General features: G+C 43.4%; 1 protein-coding gene across 1 annotated transcript in view; it reads left to right on the forward strand.

The window, feature by feature from the left end:
• Positions 1 to 13,816, forward strand: part of BUB1B (BUB1 mitotic checkpoint serine/threonine kinase B) — a 1,687,592-nt gene that overhangs the window by 109,423 nt on the left and 1,564,353 nt on the right. The window contains exon 2 of the mRNA XM_044074144.1: positions 11,509 to 11,668. Within this exon, the coding sequence (XP_043930079.1) occupies positions 11,529 to 11,668 (140 nt within the window). The 5' untranslated portion in view covers positions 11,509 to 11,528. The remainder of the gene's footprint in view (positions 1 to 11,508; positions 11,669 to 13,816) is intronic.

Here is a 13,816-nt window from a genome sequence, read left to right on the forward strand (position 1 = left end):
CTCAAGTAAACATGACGCTTACCTCGTATAGATTAGTGTGTCTACTTCCAAGAGTAACTGCTACAGTATCCTCAAGGCAGAAACCTGTGATACAACTGTGCCCCCAGTCTGTCTCTAAAAGGTCCATGTGGCAAGCATAGTGAGGGCTGCACATACCTTGGTATCCACAATAACAGGAAGACCATGCATTTCCTCAGTCCCGGATTGTGGGCCATACAAGTTCACCAAAACCTTTATAATGTCCCTGCCCACTGTAAACTGGTCAAGCATCTTCTGATGTTTTTCGTGTTTCACTGTTGCAGTCATTACACTTGGGTTATCCTGCTGTCAGGCTGCCCTCAGTCGGCCTGAATTCCGAAGTCTAGATCCGGCATCGGTTGCTGTTGCGTCTTCCCTGATGTCAGTGCGCCAGGGGTATAAAAGATGCAGCCGACGCCATTTTCTCCAGTCTTTATTGCCGCGCAATGCCCAAAGCATAAGCAGTTCGCAAGTGCCTGTCGGCCGACTCCTGAGATTTTCATGTTCGAATTTCAGATCAGAAGTCTTCATTAAAAGCTAAGTACCCCATTGGGGAAACTTTTTTTCTTGCTCCAGACCGATGTGAGAAAAAGTTAATAACTATATTTCTTGTGGAAAGCAAATACCTCCATAAGGGCTTTCATTCTTACTGTATTCCTTGCCTAGGCCCTGACCACGACGTTGCTAGTTGTCTGTTTTGTGCTATATTTAACCAACGCACTATTAAGCGTCAGTACGATTTTGCATTACACTATTTTGGCAGAAGATTTAATTATACAATGTCGTCGGATAGCCATCAGACTACCGGAATTCACAAGAAATGCAAAGAAAAAGAAAAGGACAGGCATCCGAGGATCAAAACCGACGAGGCTTCTTCTAAGCCAGTCGCCGGTTCTCAATGAGGTGCCTTTGCAGCCCCTGACGCCCACTACTTTAGACCCGCAGGCTGCTACCGACTCCCACGTGGAGTCGCCTAGGCCGCTGGAAGCTCAAGGTATTGGACCTTCGGAGACTATTCCCTCAGATGGGTCCGGAGCCACTGAGCAGGCATTGGCTTCTGAGGGTGTTTTCAGACCAACTCAATTATACATTAAAACGACTTCAGCTTCAAAGGCAAAGACTAAAACACCCTTAAAGACAAAGAAACTAGTACCAACAGCCTCATGGACAGGCCTCCATGCCCAAAAAACAGATGCTCAAAATGGCCGAAGACTTGATTACTTTGATCAGGGGTTCCCATCCCCCGCCTGATAAAAGGCCTAGGCAAGAGACAGAATATGAATCTTCAGATCAGATTTCCATTTCATCTGATTCCTCTTCTGATCAGGAATACTCTCTTCCTCCCTATGAGGATTCTGAGGCTGAAGAATCTATCCCTTCAGCCTCTCCTCCTGAGGATTACTCTTTTGGGGTAACCTTGCATACCATGAGGGAGCATTTCCACTGGGAGAGCCAAGATTTTTCAGAATCTAAGAAAAGGCTCAGAGACTTCCTTTTGCTACCACAACACAGGCCCCTAGCTATTCCACCTGTGTTAGACATTGTTGATGATGTATTTTCAGAGTCCAGTCTGACCCCTGACTCCTTACCTCCAGCTCCTGTTGAGCCGGACAGGTACTACAGGGTTCCTGACTCTCATAAATTCCTTTTCAAAAACCCTGCAGCTGACCCAGAAACTCTCTCAGGGTCCCAAAGGGTTCAAGGCTTCCGCTGCAAAAAACCCTACCCCCTCTGACAGGGATTCTAGGGCATTGGACAGATGGGAGAAAAAGATTTACACTTCTGCTACCTTGGCTATAAGGGCTTTAAATTGTTAGTTTCAAATGCTCAAATATCAGCAATATATTATGTCACTGCTTAAATAGAAAATGTTGACAAATTCTGAATGTGCAGATAACAAAGAAATGAAGGATTTATTGCATGCAGCCGAACAAGTTGGAAAGCATACTTTGCAATGTGGTTTTGATTCTTTGGAGGCCTCCTGCAGAGCCACTGTTACGGGTTCTGTCATCAGGAGGCATGCTTGGTTAAAGGAACAAAGTCTGCCTGATCATGTCAAAGCAAAATTATTAGATGCCCCATTACAGCATGATACTTTGTTTGGTGTTAAAGAAAATGAAGGACAAAGCTAAATCTATGCAAACTGTTAAGGATTTCTTACAGGTTCAGCCTCCAAGATTTAGCAGACACTGGCCTACAAAAAATTGGTCCTTTCCAGTGTCAGACAGACCACAAAGGGGCAGATACAGACGCCCAAGAGGCAGATCCCAGCCCCAAGGTTAGTACAGGTCTAAACAATGGGGTGGTTCTACCTCCAAAAGTGGAGAAGACAAATCACAGCCATACAGGAAGCAGTCCCAATGACTTCCCCCTGCCTGCACCAAGCACTTATCTTCTGGCAGCACCTTTTAGGGGGAAAACTAGCACTTTTTTCTCAAAACTGGCACACCCAGGACAAATGGGTCCTGGACCTAGTGTCACAAGGCTACAAGTTTCACTTCCATACCCTGCCAAGGACAAACAGTTGGCCAGACCTGCAAAACATCAATGGGCAGAGGTACAAAAGCAAGTCTCATCCTTCGTGGACATGAGGGCCATTCAAGAAGTACCACAGCAAGAGCCGGGACAAGGATTTTATTCAAGACTGTTCTTGGTACCAAGAAAGGACAAGACTGGAGACCACTACTGGACCTATCTATTCTAAACACATTTCTGGATATACCAAAATTCAAAATGTTGACTCTACAGCAACTTCTGCCCCTGCTGGGCAAGAAGGCTTGGCTTGAGACGTAAACGAGGCATACCTGCATGTCCCAGTCAGACAAACATGCAGAAGATACCTCAAGATTCAAAGCTGGCTCAATGCACTACCAATTCTCTGCACTGCCCTTTAGCTTAGCTACTGCACCCAGGGTCTTCATAAAGTGCCTGGCAGCAGTAATTGCATTCTGCAGACAAAGAGGAATACAAATGTATCCTTACTTTGACGACTGCCTCATTCAAGCAGAGAACAAGGACATTCTACTACAGCATCTGGTGTTTGTAAAGAGATTTCTAACAGGCCTAGGGAACACAATCAACGAAAAGAAATCAAAACTAGTACCCTCTCAAGAGATAATATTCCTGGGTGCAAGCTTAAATACAACTGCCCAGATGGCTTACCTCACGCCAGACAAACAAAGGCAACTGACTAACAATTTCAAAATGTTGGCAACAGAGGCCCAGTTATCTGCAAGAAAAAATTTTCAGGCTTTGGGCTTCATGGCATCCTGCATTCTACTAATTCCATATACGAGACTGCCTATGAGGAAACTTCAATGGTACATAAAAAATGTTTGGACTCTGCATTGCCACAGCCTAGAAACAATAATTACCCTCATTCCCTGCCTGCAACAGGAGTTTCGTTGGTGGGCGAAGGCTTGTCACCAGAACAAGGGACAGCCATTCACTTTACCTCCAGCCAGGCAGATATTAACAACGGATGCATCAGATTATGCCTGGGGGGCCCACATGGCAGGAAGATGTATTCAAGGCACATGGTCCGCAAACCAAATGCATCTACATATCAATCAAAAAGAGATGCTAACTGTTCAGAATGCCCTGACAGCCTTCAAGGACCTACTTCACCCGGGACAACTACTGATAAAGACAGACAACACCACGGTCATGTGGTATATAAACAAGCAGGGAGGCACTCATTCTTACCCCCTTTGCAGTCTAGCCATGGCTATGTGGGACACAGCATTGACTTACTAAGTACATCTGCAAGCACAATTCCTGCCAGGAAAGATAAATACTCTGGCAGACGAACTAAGCAGAAATCTCATGGATCCCCACGAGTGGAAATTGGATCCACAAGTCTTCAGCATGATAACAAGGAAATGGGGATGCCCGGATATAGATCTGTTTGCCTCTCCTCACAACTACCGACTAAAAAGATTCTGCACAGGAACTTATCACAGACAAGCGTGGAAGGTGGACGACCTATCTTTCAGCTGGAAAAGCTTAGCAGTATATGCCTTTCCTCCACTGCCTCTCCTCCCCAAGGTACTCCTAAAGGTTAGACAAGAGAAGCCAAAGATGATACTGATTGCTTCAGACTGGCCCCACCAGCACTGGTATCCAATCCTAAGGAACTTGTCTCAATGCCCGGCTTGGACCTTTCCTCAAATACCTCCTCTACTATCCCAACAAAACAATCTGATCCTGCACAGCCAACTAAAGACCTTAAATATGGCAGCATGGCGGATAATGTAGTGATACAAAATGCGCCTCTCACTAAAGCTGTAATGGATGTCATGTTGGAGGCCAGAAGGCCTAGTACCAGAAAATCTTATGCTGGAAAATGGATGAGATTCTGTGCTTGGAACCAGGCACAAGGAATTGACACAGCTGCACCAAATATTCCTCAGATTTTGCAATACTTAACTGAGATGCTGGACAAAGGCCTATCCTTTTCATCAATTAAAATTCATGCCTCTGCCATTTCGGCTCATTACAATACAGAGCCATCAATCTTTTCTCATCCCTTGTTAAGGCAGTACCTCAGAGGAGCCAAAAACTTAAGGCCTCCAAGGAGATCACCAATACCTGCATGGGACCTCCATTATGTTTTGGAAAAACTCACCCTGCCTCCTTTTGAGCCAGCCGCTACAGCTGATATAAAGTTTTTATCTTGGAAAATAGCTCTGCGCCTAGCAATAACCTCTGCAAGATGAGTCTCAGAGCTACAGGCACTCATGGCTGTGGAACCTTTTATCATTTTTTATCCAGACAGGGTTTCTCTGAGTACAAACCCGACTTTTATGCCTAAAGTAGTGTCCAGTGTTGTCCTAAACCAAACTATTCATCTGCCTACTTTTTATCCAATCCCACAGAATAAGGGGGAGAGAATTCTGCATTCTTTGGACATACACAGACAGCTACGCTTCTACTTGAACAGAACTAAAGCTCTCAGAAAGAGAGGGCAACTACTAGTGGCATATGCTGCATGATCACAAGGAAAGGCTATTTCAAAGCAGACTATTTCAAAAATGGATAGGCCACTGCATTCGTTTCTGCTATTCACAACATGGCAAGCCAGTGCCTAAGGGCATTAGGCCACATTCAACCAGAGCCGCAGCCACTTCAGCAGCCTTCTTCAGGGGAGTACCAACCAAAGACATTTTAGAGGCTGCTACCTGGAGTTCAGTGCACACCTTTACAAAGCACGATCATTTACCACTCTACTCTAAATCCAGGGCAGGCTTTGCCACTGCAGTTCTGCAGGGCCTCATAGCCGCTTCTAAAGCTATTTAGCTACAGTCTCCCAACCATAGCTTTGGGATTCAACCCAAGTGTAATGACTGCAACAGTGAAACATGAAGAACATAGTACAGTTGTGTACACTTACCATAAATGTAGATGTTTGAGTGTATTCACTGTTGCAGTCCAGGTTACCCACCCACCATCCCCCATATCTTTGCTGCAACTTATCTGCACTTCTCTAATCTATACAACCTATGTGGTGTATTTGCTTGTAGATGAAGGTATTATATATTTTGGTGCATGCATGTTTTACTGACGTATTTTTAACCTACCCTTTTGGGGGCACCTGACATCTGGGGCAAGAAGAAAATGGCATCTGCTGCATCTTTTATACCCTGGCACACTGACGTCAGGGAAGAGGCGATAGCAACCAACGCCGGACCTAGACTTTGGAATTCAGGCCGAGGGTAGCCTGCCAGCAGGATAACCCAAGTGTATTGACTGCAACAGTGAATACATTCTAACATCTACATTTATGGTAAGTGTACACAACTGTACTTTTCTCAGTGGTGTAATGTGTCCCTTTGCCTGCATCTCCTTCTCTGAGGCCACACAGTACCACTTTGCTCAAGCAAGTAGCTCAAAGTAGGATACAGAATGCTGGCAGGAAAAGCAGTAATATTTGCCAATTGCAAGATTAGTAGAAAAAGCCAGGCTTTTCTCTCTATACTGCTTCTGCACATCACGTTTGCTTATCAAATTTTGATTGTCTCATTACAAGTGAAGCAGAAATTAGTCGCCTTTGGGGAGTTGCCAGGGCCGGCCTTAGCTCAACTGGTGACCTAGGCGAAGTAGTACTCTGATGCCCCTTAAGCCCCACCCATACCATGCTCATGAAACACCCCTATAAGCCACACCCACAGGTCGGTCACTCCCCAGGAAAGCCACTCCAGCCATTTCCTTCATTTAAATGCATATGAAGAAAAGATACCTTGTGATGCAGTTAAACAAAGTGAAAGACAGTGGAATTTTCCTTTAATAAACCTGCTTTATCAGTTGCCCCTTCACATATATTTTAGTATAAAAGTCACATCCTCAGAAAATTGAAGCTCACATGCCTTATTTCAAAGAGTTGCTTAAGTTTATTTTAATTACCTTTGGGGTAGGCGAGTGAACCTTACAGCTCAGTGAAAGTAGAATAGCAACCTCCCTCCTCTATGTGTACAGTAGCTTAAGCGTGAATAGCACAAACACAGATAGACATTTGATAAACAATACAGTCTCACAATGAAAACAGACTTGGCATGAGCAATAAACTTCTTGGCATGAGCAATAAACTTCTCTGCCATTGAAACGGCATGAAAATCCACATTCATAAAAAATGCATTTGGCCAGTGGAGGCTTCTGTTTACCTTTGGGCTATTTTCAAAACGGCCTCCTTGCACACATTTTTAGGACCATGCATACATGTATGTGTTCTTTGATTCACCTTCCTGATTGTATTAAATTACATTCCTTGTATAATAAAGCACCCCTTGTTAGTGTGTTTTTTAAATTTGTAGTTTTGAACATTTTTCCAGTAAGCAATAAAACAAAATGCATGACCCAGTAATGACAAACTTGCCCATTTCAAAACATTTTAGCCATAAAGAGGGGATGGGAGTGTGGCCTCATGGTTATGGTGTTTGCCTTACAAACACAAGGTGTAGGGTTTTGAGTCTTACAAGGGATAATTGGCTAGGCTTAAAATGGCTCACAAGGGCAGTTAGCTTAGTACTAATCTATGAACCTATAAAAGGTCACTCAAACTTATGTCATTACAATCCACAAGTCAATAAGCACAGTCTCTGCAGAAGTAAAGTTCATCCAAATAATTCTACACTAGAGAGATTTTTTTTAATAATGAACAGTCTGTTACTGGCAAACAATTTTACATTTCAGTGTTTCATCTACCAATTCACTGCCTGCTGCCCTTGAATTACTTTCCTACGTTACACAAAAAAAATGGTAAGCTGGTAAAATTGCAATAGGGAATAACTGAGAAACTGACAAGTTCCTAGTTACTAGGCATCTTGTACAAAAGAGGACACTCTCAGGAATGCAAAACCCATATCCCCCCTTAAAATGCACCAAATCAGCAAGCAGTGCATTACATACATGCCTCCATACCTCTCAATCTCTTAGTACACGAACGCTGGAAAAAGCCTGAAACAGTGTGTGGGCGGGTGGCAAAAGAGGGACAGATTATAAATATTGCTCTTGTAGACTTAGAAAGTTGCAGGGTAGCTGAAATCATCCAGTATTAGGGTGAGACAGTTTTGTGAAGAAATAAGATGGCAGATAGGATTGGGTCTTTCATGGCTTTAAAAGGTGACACACAGGTCAAGTCAGTGCAGCTGGTAGACTGTTGAGTATAAGGAATGTCATGCTCATCAAACCAGATAGTTGAAGGATTTAAAGCCTTTCACTTTCTTGGATAGAAGTCTTTGGAGTCTTTCCAGTTGAGCAGTATGCTTGCTTTTGTACAATTAAAATGGATAATTATATTTGATGATGGGTCTGATAAGAAAAGGCTACAGTGGTAGGGTGATGCCATTGGATCTTGACTATATTCTCTTGGAAAGGAACTTGGTCAGACAGAGGTATTTCCTGACTGTGGTAGAAACATGATGGCTGAATGAGAGAGACAGAGTTGTCCACATAAATAGCCAGATTTCTTGTGAATTAATCTGTCTGAAGAGAAGTATCATTTATGAGGTGGGGGCAGCTTGGGGCAACTTGGACTTTCTCTATTTGTTTGTCAGTCATCATCCTTGCTTGCATAACTCCTGATGCTCGTGATCATATGAGTTTTAAAAGTTCTAACAGGAAATAAGCAGGCTTGCATTAGGTCAAGCTAACCTAAAACCTAGGAAATGTTGCATTGTAGACCTGTATGGGCATTTCAAGATCACTTGTGTCATGCTTTTTTCTAGGAGATGATACTGGATTAAGGATAAAGTAATTGCAGGCAGCATTTCCTAAATGTCTGATCTGGTAAGTTGAGCAATGGATGTGCCAACCAGGTGGAGCCACAAATTAGAGTAATCAGATTGAGGTCAAATTAGGATACAGGTTCCACAACCAGGTTCAATGCAACCAAACCACACTGGAACACCAAGTCCAAGGAATGTCCTTTTACATGAGCGACACAAGCAACTATCTGAATCCAGCCAAGCCCTCCATCTTATGACTGAACTTTGTGGCGAGCTGGTGGTTTCCATCACTGATACAAAATTTAAAGCTGTCCAAAACTAACCATTTATGCTACTTGAAAGAAGTCTGATGAGGAAACTGGTGAAGTTTTGTGAGCTAAATCCATATTACTCCGAGAACAATAGACCATGTATTAACCTGCAGTTTATTTCTACCCTACATATACACTCAATGAACCGGTGATCTCATTTGTTATCTACATCATGTCAAATCCAGTTCAAAAACTGCTGACATAACCATTGCTTATATATTTATATATATATATATATATTTTTTTTTTTCTTTGGTCTTGGACAGCAGAGAAACCCAGAGGGATAGTAGTTGCTAGGTTAGTCTATTAGTTATCAAGTCACTTATCTGTTATGATGTAAGGCTAACCCTGCATCCCCAGTCCATCAAAAACCACAGCTGAATGCTGCATGCTGACCTGGCATTCATCAACAGAGTTCAAGGTTACTTTCCTGACTCATGTAACTAAGGCTACTGCTGCTGCAGTTGTTGTGGTCATTTGAGCATCTACAGTACTGTTTAAGGTTAACATGTACACCTGTACTGTTTGGTGGCAATGGGTTCAGCAATTATTACAATCGGTTAAAAAAAATCCTGATTTAATTCGGACTTATCCACACACTGTGCTAAACCTTTCTAAACTCTGGTGGTAATTCGTGATGTTGTTAGAAGACGTGCTGAATGCTGATTACGCTTTGGTTTTGTACTCCGAGACTGGAATGCAGCAACTTTTCCTCGTATATGTTTTTATTTTCAAGAAGCATGTCCTTGCATCTTAACTGGCTGCATGGTAACCCACTGCACAGACAATAATAGTATAGTGTTTGCGAGCAGTAGTTACGAGTGTTGACTTATGACTCATCACACAGCAGAACTCCGGTCCATAAATTGTGCCTGTTCGAGGCCGGGGAGGGCGCAATTGCTAGCCTCTATGGGCGGCAGTGAAAATTTAAAAAAAATAAATGTTGTAGTTGTCTCTAAGGCTTTTCCCGGTTAGGGGGTCATCGCAACAGAACTCCGGTCCGAATTGTGCCCTTTTGAGGCCGGCCTGTACGGCGCCCTAGGCGGTCGCCTAGTTCGCCTGTGCCTAAGGCCGGCTGTGGGAGCTGCATCCTCCTGCATCCCTGATGTCCTCACACTTCGTAACTCTCTTGCCATTGTCGTGTTGTATCCTAGATATTGAAAAAAATATTCAAATTTAGCTTGCAGGTAGTAGAGTCTTGCAGTTAGTGCAGTCAGTTTGAAGGGGGGCTTGGTCCCCTCTAGAAATACTTGCTATGTTTCGCAACTTCTTTAGACACTATTTTAAAATTTTCTGTTGCTATACTGGTGTTTCGTTTCAACTTTAAAAAGTCATACATGTGACAGTTATACAAGGTCCATGACAAACAGTTGAAGGAGAAAAACTTAAAGTTAAAAAGATAAAGCAACAATGCAGAAAGAAAAAAAAGCTCAGATTCTTAATAGTCAGTATTTTTAAAACTATGTGGTATATACTAGCCTGGTGAGTTTCAGAAAGGAAAGTGATTAAACACTGAAAATACAAAGCTGTTATTACTGATACAGTTGTATAGGCTACACCTTTGTTTTTGAAACTGTTATGCAAGAGTGTAGTAACCTGAAGCAGTAGAAATAGTATAGATATAGTGAAGAACACTGTACTGGAAGGCTTTATAGGCTAGCCAGTAACCTTGTTTAATGGTTTTATAGGAAAAAGATAAGCTCCCTTACACCTGATGTGGGGAATTACATTCCCAGGCCTTCGAGACATAATGTATTTTTAAATGCAAAGTAGACTATCTTTGGTGAAACTAATATATCTGATTTTTTTTTATTTATTTATTAATTTCTGTTCATTTTCCCCAAGGGTTTGCGACCTTGGTGTTTGAAAAACATTAGCAGTGGGTGATGTGGGGAGTGCAGTGCTCTTAACTTGTAAAACTGTTGTAATTATTGGCTGTGTTTATGTATATTACAAAATTTGAATAACAAGTGAGATATGGAATTTGCTTATGTGCATGTATGCACACGTGCTCTTGCACACTTTTTTCTATTTTATATTTATGAACTGTCTGAATTGGTAAGCAAGTTGTCCCTTACTAATGGTTTAATCCTAAGGAATTACTAATAAACTAGCTGAAGACATGTTTACGTCTGAAAGTAACATGAAACGTTTTGCTTTGGCTTTATGAATTATTCTGTTTTTTCTTTCAGTTTTAAAACGTGTGTCTTACTAGCATCATCTTACATTGCACTACAAGTAAAAACCGTAGCGGACAAGCCCTTAAGTCAGTTCACCAAATATTGATTTGTTTTATTTGGTGATCTTGTAATACGACATTTGATGCACTTTCTGCACTGATAGCTTGTTACGTTGCACATTATTTGTTGTTGGTGATTTGAAGTGCTGGCTCTTGATTACATGGCAGACCAATTTATTACTTGCTAGCATTTATAGGAGAAGTTCTATTCATGCTGCCTGCTGGTGAGAGTGTAGTTTGCAGTCTGCAGTCTGTGGTTGTCATATAGCATGCATGATGTGCTTCTGCCATCACTTGGGTCTGAAGATTGTGGGAATTGTAACTCTTTGTATGATTGTGTAAGCCCCGTAGGTTTTACATATTGTATATGCATATTTATTTTTACGTTACTGGGAATAACATAGGATAGGGCACACAAAGAACCTTCCAATTTTGTAGCTGAAATTGATGATATGGGGCCACACTGCTGACCATGATGTTATTTATAGTTTACAAGTAGACTGAGTTCTTGCTGTTCAATTTCTATCATTCTATGACTTGTGTGCTTGACTCTATAAGATCAAAAGCACAATTTTTGGTCTGTTATCAAAGCTAGTTTGGATTACTAATGTGAGTTAGTATTGCTAAGTACAGAGTAATAAGACTGATTATATTTTAAACATTTGTCATCTTTAATTAGCTTTTTTTTTTGTTTTTTTTTTTCCCATTCGTCTGCTAGACGAAAAGATAAGAGCAGACATGTCTACAGAGGATAATGAATGGGAACTAAGTAAAGAAAATGTGCAGCCATTGAGACGGGGTCGAGCTGTCTCTACCCTGCAGGAGGTGCTTGCCACTCAGGAGGGCCCCAGTCATACAGCAGTTCAGCAGCAGAAGTTGTAAGTATTGGTAGAACTCTTATCATGTTTGACATGCTGATTTACCCTTTTTTCCTTTTCTTTTTTAAAACACTTTCATTGAGTTATCACTTGTGATATAGGCAAACTTATGTTTATACAAAAATAAGGTCACATTTACAAACATACATAACGTATAATCTGAAGTAGTTAACTTCATTTTATCTGAAACCTGTGGGTATACAGATCTGAATCGGATCCGAGCCAGCAACTTTTTTAATAGCATCTGCTCCAAGCTCCTCCCCTTACCCATAATGCCCTAATATCTCCTATCTTCCCTCAGATCTCATTTGCCGCACCAGTAGTGTGCATCGTGGTCTCCTTTGCTCTGAGCTCAAGGATAGTAAGTGGTATTTTTTCTGGTATCTAGTGTGTTTGAGTGAAATATTTCCTTTCCTCCCCTTGTTTAGTGTCTCGCTTGTTTGTCGGTGTTTAAAAAAAAAAAAAAAAAAAAAAAGTTTTGTAGAGAGTAGTACTTAGGCCTGCCCTTCCCCTACCTGTGCGTGTGGTTTTTCTGGTAGGTAGTGTTTGTACTTTTTGGGTGCAGGACTATGGCTGATCAGCCGAAGCCTGTCTTCAAAAAATGTACAGTGTGTGGCCATAAGCTCTCCCCGGCTGATGGTCACACTCTGTGTGTAATTTGCTTGGGAGTGGCACATTTTCCCACTGAATGTGCTATCTGTTCTGGTTTTAATCCGAGGGCCCTTAGGGATCACAAGGCCAAGCTAGTAGCCAAAGGCCTTCTCCCTGCTGCCATGCCGGAATCTGCCTCGGTCTCTAGTGTTCCACCTTCCACCCAGACAGGGACTCAACCTCCCTCTTCTGGTGATGGGTCTTCTCAAGACAAATCTTCAGTCAGCGTGGCTGACAGAGAAAGAAAGGCGCAGAGAGGACAGGGAGAAGAGGAAGGACAGACATTGTAAGAGATCCCCAGACAGGGAGCTCTTTCTCAGTCCCCCTTCTAAGACCATGAGGCCTGTTTCTCTACGGCTCTGGTCTCCTCGTTTCTCACTGGAGCCGTTGGAACATTCGGACCCGAGGCCTTCCTCCCCATTGCGCAGACCAGCCATATCTGAGTCGGTGGCCTCTTCGAGGTAGACTCGGAGCCTATTGGACATGGACATGGTCAGGATGATGCAGAGTTTCATTCAGACCCAAATTCATATGGGAGTCTTGCCAGGTCCTTCTCCATCTGGAGGGGGGGACCTCCATGCCTCTTTTCTGCCCCATCTCTCCTTCCCCGATCCATGCTTCGGCTTTGGGGCTCGGATCCGAGGTTTTTCGGAGCTGGTAGCTCGGTGCCGACGGTTCCTCCAACTCCGGCTGTTACCTTGAGTTCCTCTGATCCGACTTGTTTGGATCAGAGTGACTCTCGGAGCCTCAGACAGGGAGTTGGACCCGGGGGTTGGATTCTTTGGCTCCGACCTTTTCGGATCTGATCCATTCCCTCGGACCTCAGGCTACCCTGGCTTCAGCTCTGGTCCCCGCTTTGGATCCGGGAGGGCTTCTCCCTCTGACTTCGAAGTGGTGGAGAGGGTTCTCTCCCAGGGATTGAGACCCCAGTCCATCCCCTCTGATACCACCCAGGCCCCCCTGGATTTGGCGAAGGCTCCCTTCATCCTGTCTCAAGGACAGCCCGTGCCAGTGGATCCCCAGGTTAATTTCCCTGAGGAAACCCCTGCATCTCGCTAATCCCCTTCTGAAAGTTCCACTGAAGAGGGTCACCGTAAGCGCAAGTGCAAAAGAGGCACTTGGACTCCCCTGAGTTCCTCACTACGGACACTGACTTAGATGAAGGAGAAAGTTCCCTCAGGTCACCTCCTGAAGACGTCTCCTTTGGAGAAATTATGGAGATGCTCCGCTAGAGGGGAGGTTGGTCAGCCCCAAAACCTTCTGGGGATGAGTCAGTGTTCCTGGAGGCCTTTGGCACGGGCCCATCTACTTCCTGGGTGTCCCCACCAGCGGACCCCTTGGTGGACCTCATCACCATGAGGGCATGGAAGGAGCCTGACACCATAGAGCCCATCCCCAAATGCCCAGACAAGGTTTTATCTCCCCCTTCCGACAGGCAACCTTGGTCGAAAGGAGCCCCAGTTGATGCTATGTTGGTTGTAGCGGCCACAAAGAAGG

Source organism: Protopterus annectens, chromosome 6.part0 (genome assembly GCF_019279795.1).
Source record: "Protopterus annectens isolate FY-2018-M chromosome 6.part0, PAN1.0, whole genome shotgun sequence".
Lineage (NCBI taxonomy): Eukaryota > Metazoa > Chordata > Ceratodontiformes > Protopteridae > Protopterus > Protopterus annectens.